The sequence below is a fragment of the Urocitellus parryii genome, chromosome 3 (assembly GCF_045843805.1).
Source record: "Urocitellus parryii isolate mUroPar1 chromosome 3, mUroPar1.hap1, whole genome shotgun sequence".
In the NCBI taxonomy this organism is placed as follows: Eukaryota; Metazoa; Chordata; class Mammalia; order Rodentia; family Sciuridae; genus Urocitellus; species Urocitellus parryii.
The window spans coordinates 188,970,333-188,986,328 of NC_135533.1; the positions used below are offsets into that span (position 1 = coordinate 188,970,333).

The 15,996-nt window shown below is 33.2% G+C and overlaps 1 protein-coding gene across 1 annotated transcript in view; it reads left to right on the top strand.

Moving 5' to 3' along the window:
• The window catches only part of Stt3b (STT3 oligosaccharyltransferase complex catalytic subunit B), an 87,791-nt gene that overhangs the window by 23,694 nt on the left and 48,101 nt on the right, over window positions 1-15,996 (top strand). The window contains exon 2 of the mRNA XM_026405771.2: window positions 13,091-13,199. Coding sequence (XP_026261556.1) covers window positions 13,091-13,199 — 109 coding nt within the window. The remainder of the gene's footprint in view (window positions 1-13,090; window positions 13,200-15,996) is intronic.

A 15,996-nucleotide genomic window follows, 5' to 3' on the forward strand; every position in this document is an offset into this window, starting at 1 on the left:
TAACAAAATGGCTTATCCAATGGTATACAAGTATGGAAAAGCATTAACAGTACATGTTTAGGGAAAACTCAGAAGTTGGGAATATATGGTGAGAAAAAAGTAGGAAGGGGCCACTTCAGGATAGAGCCAGAAAAGGGAGTTTTAAAAACATAAGCACTTTACCTTATAGATTTGGGGAGACAACTGAAGGATTAGAATAGCTAGCTAATAGTTCATTTTAGAGAGAAAATTCTGTTTTATGTAGGATGTATTGGAAGTAAGAATAGAATACTGGAAGCCAGGAAGCCTGTAAAAAGACAAGTGAACTAGATAGATAAAATAAAAGGCCTTAAATAGGATGGAGGGAGTTTAAAAGATGATTTCATGGGACAACTGAATCTAAGATGTCTCCCAAAGAGCTGTGATAATGGTAACATTTTAACTAGAATAGAGAGCAGGGTTCATAGTGGAGGGCAAAATTTAAAATGAGTACAGTTATAGATTACTGTTGAGCATGAGGTGCCTGTGGGCTGTTCAAATATATGGATTTAGAATCTAGAAAGGGAATTATGTACTTGGGAGTTACATGTGATAGTTAAGTTCAGGGAATGGGCACCAGAAGAGAGGAGAGGTTATAAAAGAAAATGAAGAAGACCAAGTCTTGATATCAACATATGAGTATAATCCTGAAATATTTGTGAAGTACAATAAGATTGTATTAGGACTATGCTGTTTCTAAAGCATTCAGTAGAACAGAGAAGTCAATATTAGAAAAAGGGCAGAAGTTAGTTTCAGGCATAGAAAATACAGTACACAAACATTGAGATGCTTGCCTTGGGTGAAGTGTGCCTCATTTGGAATTTTGGTGTTCAGGTGGTGTCCCTTAGGACAGAGCCAAGTTTTTATTTAGTTTAATCATAGATCTCTAATATATGTTAAAATATTAGAAATATAACATTTTTCTGCATTAGATTAATCAGAGATTTTTCTAATAAAGCTGATCATGTTGAAATAGGATTTCTTTAGGAAGGAATGTAAAACTCTGAAATTAGAAAAATAGAGCTTTTTCATGAAGCCAGTATCTTTTACTGAAAGTATCTTTTACTGAAAAAAAGACGGGGCTTTTTCTTGAGTTTTCATTGTATGGTTTTTGCTACTATGTATGAAGAAACAAAAACTTTTTTATGGAGGACCTAGAGTAATGCTGGAAGTGGAAGAGATTCAGAGAATGAATAGAAGTCATAAGGTGTTGAAGATGGTTTTTACTGGTCAAGCAGTACTTAATAAAAGATTTCCGGCCATGTTTATAATATGTTATCTATTATCAAAGAGTTGAAATCTGAAATGCTAAAATAAGACATGTGTTGGATTTTTTGTTTCTGAAGTAACTGAAGAAAGGACATTAACTTCAAGTTATAGCTCAACACATTTTTAACGTTTTTTTGTTTATATGTATTTTAAACGTATACCAGGGTCTGGGGATGTGGCTCAAGCGGTAGCCGCTCGCTGGCATGCACAGGGCGCTGGGTTTGATCTTCAGCACCACATAAAAATAAAGATGTTGTGTCCACCGAAAACTAAACAATAAATATTTTTTAAAAATGCCAGTGTTTAATTGTATGTCCTCCTCTGAGAAGTGTCTGTTCAGGTCCTTGGCCCATATGTTGATTGGGTTATTTGTTATTGTCTAATTTTTTGAGTTCTTTGTATACTCTGGATATTAGGGCTCTATCTGAAGTGTGAGGAGTAAAGATTTGTTCCCAGGATGTAGGCTCCCTATTTACCTCTCTTATTGTTTCTCTTGCTGAGAAAAAACTTTTTAGTTTGAGTAAGTCCCATTTGTTGATTCTAGATGTTAACTCTTGTGCTATGGGTGTCCTATTGAGGAATTTGGAGCCCGACCCCACAGTATGTAGATCATAGCCAACTTTTTCTTCTATCAGACGCCGTGTCTCTGATTTGATATCAAGCTCCTTGATCCATTTTGAGTTAACTTTTGTGTATGGCGAGAGAAAGGGATTCAGTTTCATTTTGATGCAAATGGATTTCCAGTTTTCCCAGCACCATTTGTTGAAGATGCTATCCTTCCTCCATTGCATGCTTTTAGCCCCTTTATCAAATATAAGATAGTTGTAGTTTTGTGGATTGGTTTCTGTGTCCTCTATTCTGTACCATTGGTCCACCCGCCTGTTTTGGTACCAGTACCATGCTGTTGTTGTTACTGTTGCTCTGTAGTATAGTTTGAAGTCTGGTATCGCTATACCGCCTGATTCACACTTCCTGCTTAGCATTGTTTTTGCTATTCTGGGTCTTTTATTTTTCCATATGAATTTCATGATTGCTTTCTCTATTTCTACAAGAAATACTTGGGATTTTGATTGGCATTGCATTGAACCTATAGAGAACTTTTGGTAATATCGCCATTTTGATGATGTTAGTTCTGCCTATCAAGAACTATGTAATGTTTTGAACAACCAACAATAAAAAAAATGCCAGTGTTTTTCAAATATTTAACTTTTGAACTCTTTTCAAATGAGAGTTTTATATAAAGAGCTCAATAGATAAACAAATGTGGATTAAGTAAGATGGTACTTGTTACTTCTATTCAAAAGTGTTTATCTACTCTGGTATCCCACTCTTGTCAGAAAAGTAGTTCTAGAGGAGGTCTTTGGAATCCCTAAGGTACTGTGAACAGTCTGAAATCCACTTTTAAAGTTCATAGTACCTAGAAGGTAGTAGAAATGATTACATACCTTGATTGCTCCATTGCTTTTTATAAGAATGTGGATGATGGAATCAAAGTTTCCCAGTTTAGATCCCATCTTGGTCACTTCATTACTGTATGACTTTAGACAAGTATGATAACGTATTTGTGCCTTAGGCTAATCATCTAAATAGTATCCTACCTCAGGTTTGTGTGTATGATGATGGAATGAAAAATGTTTTTATTCCAGTGCCTAACAAATATTTACGAGTATTGATAATGACTGAAAGTAAGTAGTGTTCAAAACACATCTCATTACCACTGTCCCTCTTTTCAACTTTTCTTTTGCTTAATCACACCAGTTCTCCTACTTCATGGTTTCTGCACTTGCATATTTGCCTAGCACAGCTCTTTGCCCTCTTTGGCTGCCTCCATCCTTACATATGTCTCATAGTTGATGTAAGCCAGATGCCTAACAGAAACATTGTATGTATTACTTGAAGGATTTTTTTTAAAGAAATAAATGATTTTTACTTTGTAAAAATGAAAACAAAACAATGCTAGATATCTGGCTTAAGCCAGATGTTTTAAATGGTTAGATATCAAGATCTGGTAGAAGGAAAATACAGAGGTAGCTCTTTGTGCCTTTCCTTCCTTGTTTATAAAATAGCCCTCCTTGATAAGCAAGTTAGTACCTAGTGTTTATCTAGAGAAATAATATAGCATTTGTTGGATAAGCCTTAAAACAACTCAAAATTCTGTTTAAACCATTATGTTTTTGAATACAATATTGTACCAGTCATTCTTTGTCAGAACTCAAGAACCTGTAGAGGCACATGCCATTCTAATGTTGTCAGACAAGACTTTCTGGGAGTCTTTGAAAGGTAGACTGTCAAATTGACACTGTTTTCTATCTATAGGAGACAGTCTGCACCCTCACTTGGAGTCCATGTATCTTTATTTTTAATTCAAGAGGGGGGGGGGAGATCAAACACAAAAGAACTTTAGCTAACCTGGTTTTCTTGACTCAAAGCAGTTAGAACCCTGGGGTGATTCAAGGTTTTGCCTAGCCATAAGGGGACTGTGTTGACACATAGTGGTACTTGGTGTGGTATTCCACCCCTCCCCCATCTTCCCTTTGCCCTCCCTTTTCTACCTTTCTTTCTGTTCTTTATCACTAGCATCATTGCAAAGTTGCTTTCCTCCCTTTTCTTAATTTTATTTTCCTTTCTGGTTCTGATTGATTTTTTTTCTTTATGTCTTTCTTGGATTTGTGACTTGTGATCTTGTGAACTGAATATGTATGGATATGGGATGTGTTTGCCTTTAATCACCCCTATATTTAGCCTGCTCTTTCATTGACAAAAGGTTTCCTTTTCTTTCTTTTTTTGATTATTTCCTACTCAATCTGTTTTGTAAAGCCTAACTTCTGTACTTCTGAGGTTACTTTTGTGTTCAAAGTATACTTAGATTATATAAGTATCAACTAATAAAGTTGATAACAGTCATTTTAATGCCTGTGTTATGAAAAAGTAACACCTCTCACGCATCCCCTCAAAGAGCAAAGCAGAGTTGATTCATTTATGTGTATGCATTTGGTAGATCGTTTTAGAGAAGTAATATTTGAGAGAAAAGACTGAACTGACCCTGATGATACTTAATTTTTACTTTTAGCACTTTCTTCAGCACATTTATTTGAGCTAAAAGTTTCATTTAGCTATAAATTAAGAGAAACTTTTATTTCTCAGATTTTCTAGTTCAGGTTCTACTATATGCCATATTATGTTGAAGATTAATTACCTCAGTAGTAGAGTGCTTAGGCATGAGGCCCTGGGATTAAGAATCTGGGGTATATGCTTTAGGTTAATTTTCGGGCTGAGACATACTAAAGGGCATATTATAAATAGATACTTTGCTTCAGTACATTATCATTATTATGATATTTCTTAGGTGGTTTTTTGAGTGTACATTCAGTATTTCAGTGTGATATAAGATGAACTAATAAATCTTAAGCCAGATGTTTTAAATGGTTAGATATCAAGATCTGGTAGAAGGAAAATACAGAGGTAGCTCTTTGTGCCTTTCCTTCCTTGTTTATAAAATAGTCCTTCTTGATAAGCAAGTTAGTACCTAGTGTTTGTTTACCTAGAGAAATAATATAGCATTTGTTGGATAAGCCTTAAACCAACTCAGAACTGTTTAAACCATGATGTTTTTGAATACAGTATTGTACCAGTCATTCTTTATCAGAACTCAAGAAGTATAACCGGTTTTTGTATAAATGCAATTCTAGTATTTACTAATCTTTTCTTGCTATATTAGGAGACAGACACTTGGAATTTTCTTGGCTTTTGTAAAGTTTGTTGGGATGAAAAATAAGTAAACTAGAGGCTTTACAAGGATTTAGGGGAGAAAAAGTAGCTTTTAGCAAATTCCTTCTTATTTTGTTTCCTATAAGTAAAAGCAATTATAATACAGTGTATTTTAATATCCAATAAAACAATACATTTTAGAAGACAGTACAGTTTATATATATTTAGCTTCTTTATAAAAGTGAGTCTTTAATAATTCTTTGCAATATGTCTATTTCTCTTCTCAAATAAATCACTTTTTAATTCTTTCATCCCAGGTTCTTACATGTTTACTTCTTTTTGAGAAGTAGTTTAATTATTTATATGCCACTTTCAGAAATGGAAAAACAGTTTATGTGAAACTTATTTTTTCTCTTTGAGTAAGTCTTTCTTTCATACATTATTGGAATTGCAGGTTGGCTTTGCATATATAATAATTATCAACTTTTGTCATATACTTGATAATAAATTCTTTAATTATAGTTAAAATACTTAAAGTTGCTCTGATAACATTAGCAAAAGGAAGGTTATGGTAATGTTATTGGACTCTTTACTACTATGTTTCTCTTTTTTTATTTTAGTATTTACTTTGGTGGCTGCTAACCTTTAATGTCATTTTTGAGCCAACTCACGGAGTCTGTGTGTATATGAAATTTCCCATAATAAAAACTTTACACATATGAATGCAGTTTTTATTGTGTTTTGCTTTTTGTGGTGCCAAGGATCAAACCCTAGGGCCTTGTGCTTGCTAGGAAAATGCTCTACCATTGAGCTATATCCCTAGCCATGTATATACTTATTAAATTCTTTAAGTTTTGTATATACATACATGTCTACTAGATATACACATGCACATATCTGGTTTTCTTGGAAAAGTTCAATTGTACAGGAAAGTAGAGCTAATGTTACAGCAACCCTTTATGTATATATCACCCAGCTCCAATGATTATAAATATATGGTCTTATGTATAACACCCTCCCCCAACTATTTAAATAATTTTTAAAAATATGTGACTTGGGGTCTGGGATTGTGGCTCAAGTGGTAGACTGCTTGCCTAGAATGGGCGGGACTCGGGTTCGATCCTCATCACCACATAAAAATGAAGGCATTGTGTTGTGTCTATTTACATCTAAAAAATTAATATTAAAAAAAATGTGACTTGAACATGTCAAAATGAAAAACTACTTTCGTGCACAGTTGCTTTGGTTTTTGAAGAAGGGTATGAGATGATTGCATGAAATGGGGAGAATAAAACACATGATTTTGGCAGGTTTCTAGATAGGCAAAACAAAGATCTGAGAAAAAGACTATGCTAAAATTGCTCAAAAGAGGGTATGATTAAAAAATACATTCCATTTTTTGTTATTTTCTGTAGTAGAAAAGAGTAGTTGTATGTCTCTTATTTGTTTTGCATGACTTTTTTTCTTTTCTTTTTGGTGGTGCTGAGAATTGAACCCAGGGCCTTGTGCATGTTAGGCAAGCACTTTACCAACTGAGCTATATTTCTTATTTAGTTGTAGATGGATACAATATCTTTATTTTGTTTATTTATTTTATGTGGTGCTGAGGATTGAATCCAGTGCCTCCCACATGCTAGGCAAGCTTTCTACCACTGAGCCACAACCCCAGTCTCTCATATATATATTTTTTTTAAATTGGAATTTTAGTGCTACAACTGAGGCATCCTGGAAATTTGCATAAAAAATAAAAATTATTCTTTTTGTAGTGAGAACTGAATCTATAACAGATTTGTGTTATGTTATAAATCTAGTCTTGGGCACTTCCAGTTTAATATTTATAAACATGATGAAGAATTATTATGTAGTCACTTGATCTTAAACCAGAATTTTTTATTAGATCCAAAGCAAACTTTCATATCATTTAGTTGAAGAATATTATTTAACCCCAAGGAAAACTTTAAAAAATTCTTTTATGCATATCAGTCAAATTTTGTACAAATTTAAGTCTGAACTTAATTTCTGTTGTCTTTTGAGTTCATGAACATTTTATTTGAAAAAAGATACTACTTTAAAAAGTATCCAGGAACTTACTCCATTTTGGAATTTTATGTTGTTTATCTTTGTTAACTAAGTTTTACTTTGAGCAAAATTGATATTTATTTGTATTTGTATTCTTGTTTAAATGCGCTTTGTTAACTAAGTTTTACTTTGAACAAAATTGATATTTATTCGTATTTATATTCTTGTTTAAATTCGTATATACACATAAATATACGTACACACATGTATATATACATACATATATTTGTGGTTGAAAAAATTGGCAGTTATAAGGGATGTCAAAAGGATAGAATGGAGTGAAATACTACTTCTTGTAAGTAGAACATTAAAAACTTGAAGTTTGTGAAATAGTCTAGATATCTCTGTTTTTAAGACACATGGATATTTATTTTCAAATTTTAAATTTAAAAGAATCTGGTGATAAATTACTAGAATTAGTAAACATGCAAGTTGTCTGGTTACACAGTCAATGTAAAAGTATCAATAGATGCCTGTCAACATGTCAAACAAATTTAAAAAAAAAATAAATCATGCTAGCATTAAGGTGTGATTAATTCTAAGCAAACATGTTCAAGACCTCTAACATGAAATTATACACTTTCTGGAGACACATAAAGAAGACCTAAAAAGAGAATCTGACCTAAATCAGTAAAGGAGATAATCTTACAGATTCATGGATTGGATCTATCTACATTATAAGGGTGTTAATTCTCCTTAATTGATTTGTAGAGTAAATGAAATATCAGTTAAAAATCCTGCCAAGTTTTTTGGGTAGAATTTATTTTAAACTTTCTGTGGATATTCAAAGAGACAAAACAAAAAGCACCAACTAAAAATGTTCTACCATATGTCAAGATTTAATTTAAAATTGTAATAATAAAGATAGCATAATATTGTTGCAAGGACAGAGGTAAATAACATTTGGATGGAATATAGAATCCAGAAGCTGATTCAGACATTAGTAAACCCTAAATATATGGTAGAGGTGGGACTATAGAAAGATGGAGAAAATAGTTATTTCAGTAAATGATGTAGCAAATATAAGGAGGAAAACAATTAAAACTGAATCCCTATTTGCACTACATATAATAATCAATTTCAAGTATATTAAAAACTGAAGAAGAAAAGCTTAAACTATAAGTTGTCCAGTGGAGAAAGACATTGGATATCCTGATGATCTTGGGGTTACAAAGGATTTTTCCCCCAAGAAAAATACTAGCTTTGTCGTAAAAAGTGATAAATTTAGGCTTATGTCAAGAATTTCTGTTCCTTAAGTGCCGTTAAAAATGAAAAAAAAAAAAAAGAGAGAAGTCCTAGAATGAGGGAAGTTTTCAACTCATAAAACTTGACAAAACAGCCCTGGTGATGCATGTCTGTAATACCAGCTATTGTGGAGGCTGAGGCAGAATGACTGCAAGTTTGAGGCCAGTCTGCAACTTAGACCCTGTCTCAAAATAGAGAGGACTAGGTTGTAGTGGTAGAGCTTCCCTGGGTTCAATCCCCAGTACCACAAACAAATAAACCTGACAAAAGAATAGTACTCACAATATATGAAAAGTATTCAAATCAACCAAGAAAAAGTGCAAAGTACTTTTAAAAAATTTTTTTAGTAGTTATAGGTGGATAGAATGCCTTTATTTTATTTATTTTTTATGTGGTGCTGAGGATCAAACCCAGTGCCTCACACATGCTAGCAGGTGCTCTGCCACTGAGCTACAGCCCTATCCTGCAAAATACTGATCACACTCCCCCCCACCCCAGGATGCATTATGGAAATGCAAATCAAAACTACAATGAAATATCAACATAGTCACTATTGGCAAAATTAAGAAACTTGATAATCCTAAATGTTGATGAGAGATTACTAAACAAGAATCTTGGATGAGTATTTATTTATGTATCACCACAGGCAGGTAGTTAACTGTTGACCAGGGCAACTGATTAGTTGAGTGTTGTGTATAGGGTGGGGCGTGAGTTTAGGGTACTGAGTTGTAGGTTCAAAAAGAAAAGAGGGGACTGGGGTTGTGGCTCAGTAGTAGAGCGATCGCCTCCCACCTCCCACGTGGAGACCCTGGGTTAGATCCTCAGCACCACATAAAAATAAGTAAACAAAATAAAGACATTGTGTCCATGTATAACTTAAAAAAAGGGGGGGGGATCACTACTAGCTGAAAAAGCTAAGTGAAATAGTGTATTGCCCTTTATAGTCTTGTCATTTCATTTTCAGGATATAAGATGGGAAAGTCATAGGCTGCTGAAAAGAACATTTATAGAAGTGGGTAGAAAACTGGGCCAGAAAATAATAAAGAAGGAATAGTGACAATTCAAGTAGGAAGAAGTTATCTGAAAATTAAATAGCATGGTTATGTAGGGATCTGTAAGGGAGTTGTGGGAGCCTGAAAAAAAAAAAAAAATGGGTACCAGGAGTGACTTGATCATAAGGATAAACTAGGACTAAACACAAACTACTTTCATTTCTAATTTGCTTTTTGGTGTCCTAGCTAGGTTTTCAATAGAATCATAATGGGTTAGTTAACTTTTTATTTGTAGGCTTGGATCTCAGGAAATGTATAGTTAAATTGGTTCTTTAACTTTAGGACCTATTTAATGTTAGCATCTGAGGAAGTGATTGGATCTCATCTCCATTTAAAAGCATTATGGAATCAGTTATTCATTCAGCAATTATTAAGAGGGTTGAACTATGTACTATGCTGGTGTTGGGAGACTCCATGGTACCTCCTCCATAGAGGTATTGAAAACAAATGTGAAGTTGGTATTCGTGGCAAGCAGTAGGAAGAAAAGAAAAATACACTGAACCTTTTCTGATAGGTACAGGTTCTTTTAGAAATGTGCTGGAGTGTAAAGGATGAGTTAACCAGACTGAAAGGGTGGCAATAGTGATATAGGCACAGGGGATTCAGTCTAAAGATTCTGTGAAAGGAGGGGATGAGGTGATTCTAGAGGACTGAAAGATGGGTGTATGGAAAGTAGGGTAGTAGAATGGTATGAGATAAGACTGTATCTTATCTATGTATGAGCTAGAGAATGTATAGTTTCAACCATTATGTTAAGAAGTGGAGGTTTTTTTCTCTTTAATGTTGAGAGCTAGGTAGACTTTGTGTATATAGTTCAAATTGAGAGTCAGATTATGCTCACTTTTGCATTTTGAAAGGACCTTCCTTCTGTGGCATGGTACACAGATTGGGGAATTAGAAGATTGACAGAATAGATGGAAGGTGACCAGATAGAAACTATTTCAGTAGTTTCATTAAAAGACAATAGCTTGGATTGGAGTCCTAGTAACAGTAGAAAAATAGTGGACAGATTTACGAAGTATCTAGAAAGTAAAGTGACGACCTTGTTAGGATTTGTGTATAGGATGTAAAAGAGAAGGAACTCTGAAGGATGACTCAAATTTATTTATTTTCTAAGTTAGGCAATAGAGAACATAATGTAGACATGGTGTGTGTATTTGTATTGAAAGTGTATGAGAAGCGTCTGGTGACATTAGTTGGATGTTGAGTTTGAGATGCCTTTGTGACATTCAAGGGGGAAAAAAAGCACATATGCAGTTAGATAATGCTAGCTTGAACATGAGAAGACAGGTCTAGGTGGGGAAATGTTAAGTCAGGAGCTGAAGGCCTGAGTGTGACTGATGTCTCTTGGGCAGAGATTTTAGAATGTACAGAAAGCAGAAATGGGCACTGGAGAGGTGGTAGGCAAAAAAAATCAGGAGACTACTATAGTCATAAAAGTCAAAGGAAGAAAGTAATTTGGTAAAGAGGGAGAATTATGTAAAGTCAAAAATGAAAAATACTCCTAGAAAATTTTGATGAAGTTGGGATGACATAGTTCCTGTTTTTAAAAACATGTTATTAATCACATTTTGGGGTAAGTTTATTAAAATGAATAATTAGGTTGAAAATTTAAAACCTCAATTCTTGCCATTATCCTATAATTAAATATTTTCACAAGTTTTGGAGGTATTACTTACTCTGTGTGTACTTATTTTCCTGTGGTGATTCTCTTCCTTCTGTAGTTTATTTATTGTTTATGAGTTCATCCAGGCTCTTCAGAGATGTTTAGGGGTTTTGTTTGTACTGTTATTTAGGTGTTGGAGCTTGTTTTTGATGATAGTTTTGTGGCTTAAGGATTCCTTATAAATTTAGACTGTACTCTTACGAATACTACAAAGGTGAGGTCTGCTTTTTTGTGGGTCTTTTTTTCCTTCAGAAAAATATGTCACTTCTGTGGTGGTGGATAAATCATTTTCCATCTTCTTTTGCTGTATAGACTTTCCATGGCCCTGTCTTTATAAGCAAAATAAATTCTTTATTCAGAAACAAAGTTTCCCATTCTAAGTTTAGCTTAGGTAAATACTTTTTTAGGTGGGAGGGTAACAATCCTAGTATTGTCTTAGTCATTCATGTTACTGACAAAAAAATTATTGTTTTATTTAAAATTCTGATTTTAAAAATTCTCTCCGAAATTTTGAATATATTGCAGCACTGTCTTATAGCATCTAGTAGTTCTGCTGAGAAAAATATAGTATTAATCTGATGTTGTTATTCCTTTATAGAAAATCAACTTTTCTCTGAAGAAATGATTTTAAAGTACTTTATCCTTAGCATTTTGAAATTATTGGGTTGTGTGATCTCTGTTATAATTCATTCTTTTTAAAAATATTTTTTAGTTGGACACAACATTTTTATTTGATTGATCAAAACCAGGGTCTCTCACATGCTAGGCAAGTGCTCTACTGCTGAGCCACAACCCCAGCCTTTTTTGTCCAATAGACTGTTTAACCTAGCTTTGATTTTATTTATCTCAACAACTTTGCCATTCACAATTTTAAGTGGATCTCTTATCACAAATCTGTTTCATTAATTCTAATAACAGTACCTTCCAAGTACTTCAAATTGTTCACTATGTTATTTGTTGTTCACTCATCTTAGCTACCTTATGATGTGGGTGATATTGTTATCTCTGTTTTACAGATGAAGAAGGTAAGGCACAGAGAGCATAAGTAACTGGTTCAGTAGAGTCACAGCAAGATAAGCTAAGGTTCAAAATTAGGCAGTGTGACTCTAGAACCTGGACTTCTGACATCCAGGTTATACTTGTATCTCAGTCTACTGTAAAGGTTTTCTTCTTTCTGTTTCCTAAGATGATATTCTTTTTGCTAATTTTGTTCCTTACCTCTCATGGTACTTATTTTCTCAAATGTTTGATTTTTAGGGTGTGCTCTTATTAGTATTTCATAATCTGTCTAAAAGTGCTACAAAATTGGCATGTAGTGATTGTTGTGGAGTTATGTTTTGCTGTTGGGAAAAATGTGTCAAACTGATTGGGGGCATGAGGATTTTCTGTGTATCTTGTGTGTCTAGCATTGTCCTACCTCTTACCTTATTTGACTACAAGTAATTTCTTTTTAAGGCCATACATATTCATGTTTTTACAGTGCTATTTATTCTTATTTGTTTAGTACTATTATAGTTTTTCTTTTTGTAGTTTTTAGTGGTAAAGATATTTGGTAATTGTTACGCTGCTTATTTCATTTTTTAAATATTTTTTATTTTTATGTTTTTAATTTAATTTTATTTATATGTGGTGCTGAGAATTGTGCCTCACACATGCTAGGCAGCTCTCTAAGCCCTGTTTATTTTATTTTGATGCTATCTTTTGTCAATGGTTTTAATTTTTTGAGAGTCGTGGACTGACTTGTTCCTATAATGAATTCTATTGACTTACCACTTTTTTCACTCAAATTGTAACCCTCTGTCCTGGGTCAAGGAGTGACCACATATTAACTTGAGCCTTACTAGTTCTGTAGGCATAGTTTCTTGGGGCGGTGTGGGGGGGTGCTTTTAGTAATATTAGAGATATAAGTATATTTCTTTACTTTTCAGGTAATTTATCTATTTGAGTTGGAGAAAAATACTATAAAAATATATATGTATAGCCACAAAATTTAACATAAAGAGCTATTTCTGTTAATTGGTTTTATAACATTTTTTTTTCTCTTTTCTCTCAGGTTTAACTATAGATCAACACATCATCTTGCATCTCATGGGTTCTATGAATTTTTAAATTGGTTTGATGAAAGAGCATGGTATCCACTAGGAAGAATAGTAGGTGGTACTGTAAGTATATTAGCAGTTGTTTTTATTAATTGTAAAATTTTATGGTTACTTATGTAAATTCTTAATTGCTAAAGGGAAAGAGTTTCTTGAAAACTTTGTATAATTTATAACATTTTCTGTGGCTAATTATCCAGTATTTTCATAGATTCTTTCTTGATAAATTTTCTCCCAACCTGTTTTTGTTTGGGGGTTAGTTCACAAGTGGCCACTATTTCTAAATGGTAGAGGCTAGATAGGGATCTACTGTCACAGTGTATCTCAAGTTCAGATTGTTTTATTCTATTCTGTAGCAACTTGGTTAATATAATTTAAGAATTTGGGGTATAAGAATTTTAAAGAGAAGGTGAAAGACAAGGCAGCTATTGAGAAAATCTTTTTTTTTTTTTTTTTTCCCCCCTTGATCAGTTTCACCAAAGGTTTGTCAGTTTCATTGTTTTCTTCTTAATCCAGAGAAACTTTTGGCACTGTTGATTATCTGTTATATGTTTATATTCTGTTAACTTCAATTTTTCTTCCATTTCCTTAAGTTTATTTTAATGTTCTTTTCCTGGTTTTTTGAGATGATCTGCTAAGTAATTTTCAAATTTTCTTTGTGTGAAAAGCTGTACTTTCACACTAATTACTATACTGTATCATGTTCTTCCATAAGTTTTGTTTAGTATTTTCATTATCATTCTGTTATTTTTTTTTTAACTCATGGGTTATTTCAAATTGTATTTAACTTCTAAACATAAGAAGATTTCACAGTTATCTTTCTTGATATTTCAAATGTTTTGTTGTTATACAACAAATTGTGTACAATTTGAACCCTTTAAATTGAGAAATTGTTTTGTGGCCTAGGATATATTCACACTTTGCATATGTCCTCTCTGTATTTAGAAACAACATGTTTTCCATTATAGTAAGGTGTTCTAATTTGGAGCATCTTATCCTGATGTAAATAGAGATGAAGACACACTAAAGTAATTGTGATAGTCTCCATTGTGAATTAGAGAGGTGTTAAATGGTAGTGGTGATGGTCAATGTCTATTACCTGTAGTTCTTATAGTGCTAATCTTACAGGCCTGATTGATGGCTATAATTTGTTTCCTTCAATTTTATAACTTTTTATCTTGAATTCATCTTCACTGGAGGCCTGTTGTACTTGTACTTAAGGTGTCCTGGGATTTAGGGCCAACCCTGTAATAATCTTTGTCTTCAGATCATTAGGGGTTTCATCACTGGTTTTACAACATTTTTAGAGGTTATTTCTCAACTTAAGATTTCTTAAACCTAATGTTATAATAAATTTGGAACCTGCATTCACACGTTTCAGTGAGTTTTTTATTTCTCCTTTAGGACTTAGTTTCTGCTCAAAGCTGTGGAAGAAAGGCAAAGTTCTTTACTGCTTCACTTGTTGGATGAGTAGAATTTGTCTAGTTTAGTTTCATGAACAGGACCTGACTTTGTGCTGAGAATAAGGACTCTCTGATCCTTCTGTTGGGTGAAAACCCACTGGCCCTAGTTCCTGAGGTCTCTATCAAGTCTGGGTTCTTGGTCCCCCCCCACCGCTTCTTTTCCTTCCTTTAATGGGCTACCATAACATTAGTACCTACTTTGAATTTCATCTATATTTTTGATCTCTGGAAAATTGCCTTGTTTTTTTATTGAATGTGGCTTTTTTGTTGTTGTTTCTGGGATTTTATTTTTTTGTTTTGGGTCCTTCCGTGTAGTACTTTTATGTATTTTAGTCTGTTAGTTGTTGCTCAGTTGGCCATATTGAATTATCTTAAGAAGTGTTTTCAAATTCATTTCCATTTTCTTACATGATTGCTGACAAAATCATACAGTGGGACCTAGTGTTGAATGTGAAATGAAAGAAAATTTCTGTTTTGTAAGAATGATGATAAATTACTATATTTTTTCTTCCTTCCTTGAGTCCCTTTCTTCTTCCATGCATTAGTTAGGTATTGAGGATCCACTTTGTTCCAGTTATTATTCTTAAAACTGTGGGGAAAATTCTTGTCATTCTGGAACTTATATTATTGTGAGAGTGGGCACTTAATAGTTGATAAATAGTATGTCAAATGATGACAAGTGTTACAGAGAAAAAGCAAGGGAGTGAGTTGAAGACTATAGGGCAGGGGGATTTGCAGTTTAAATAGTATAGTCAAAATATGGAATTTATAATTTTATCTTTGTAATTTTAGATATGGAAAGAAAAGGAGTCTTGGGAGTTAGCTAGGGATGCAGATGTAAATGCACATTTTAATCACCAAGGAAAAGCTAAAAATGAAATTTACCATTGTTTGAATCTTCTTAATGTTTCTCTTTTGGATAAACATGATTTTAACTGTTAACTGGCCATTTCTTATATATTATTTCCCTTCCATTCCTAAATACTTTGACATAAAATCTTTAACCTTTCAGAAGTGTCATAAAGTTATCTTTGAATTCACCAACTGGTCCTTCTTTTCTTAGCTAGAATTGTTTGCTTTCCAAATCTTGAGCTTAAAAGGAAGGCAGACTTATTTATAAATGCTAACTAAACATATCTAAACATATTTTAGATACAACTTTTCTTTGTTTTGTCTCCCTTTTCTCCTTTTCTTTATGCATACAGTATGAACAAAATTGAAGTTTGTTAAAAATCCCAATCTTTAGGATAGGTTAAATTGAAACACTATTTTAGGAGTGAGAGAAAGAATAAGTGGAATCATTAAAAAAAGTTTACCTGTAGTTTAGCTTTGTTAAAAAATTTTAATTTTAATCATTGTTTCATATTCTTTTTTTAAAAAAAATTTTTTAGTTGTAATTG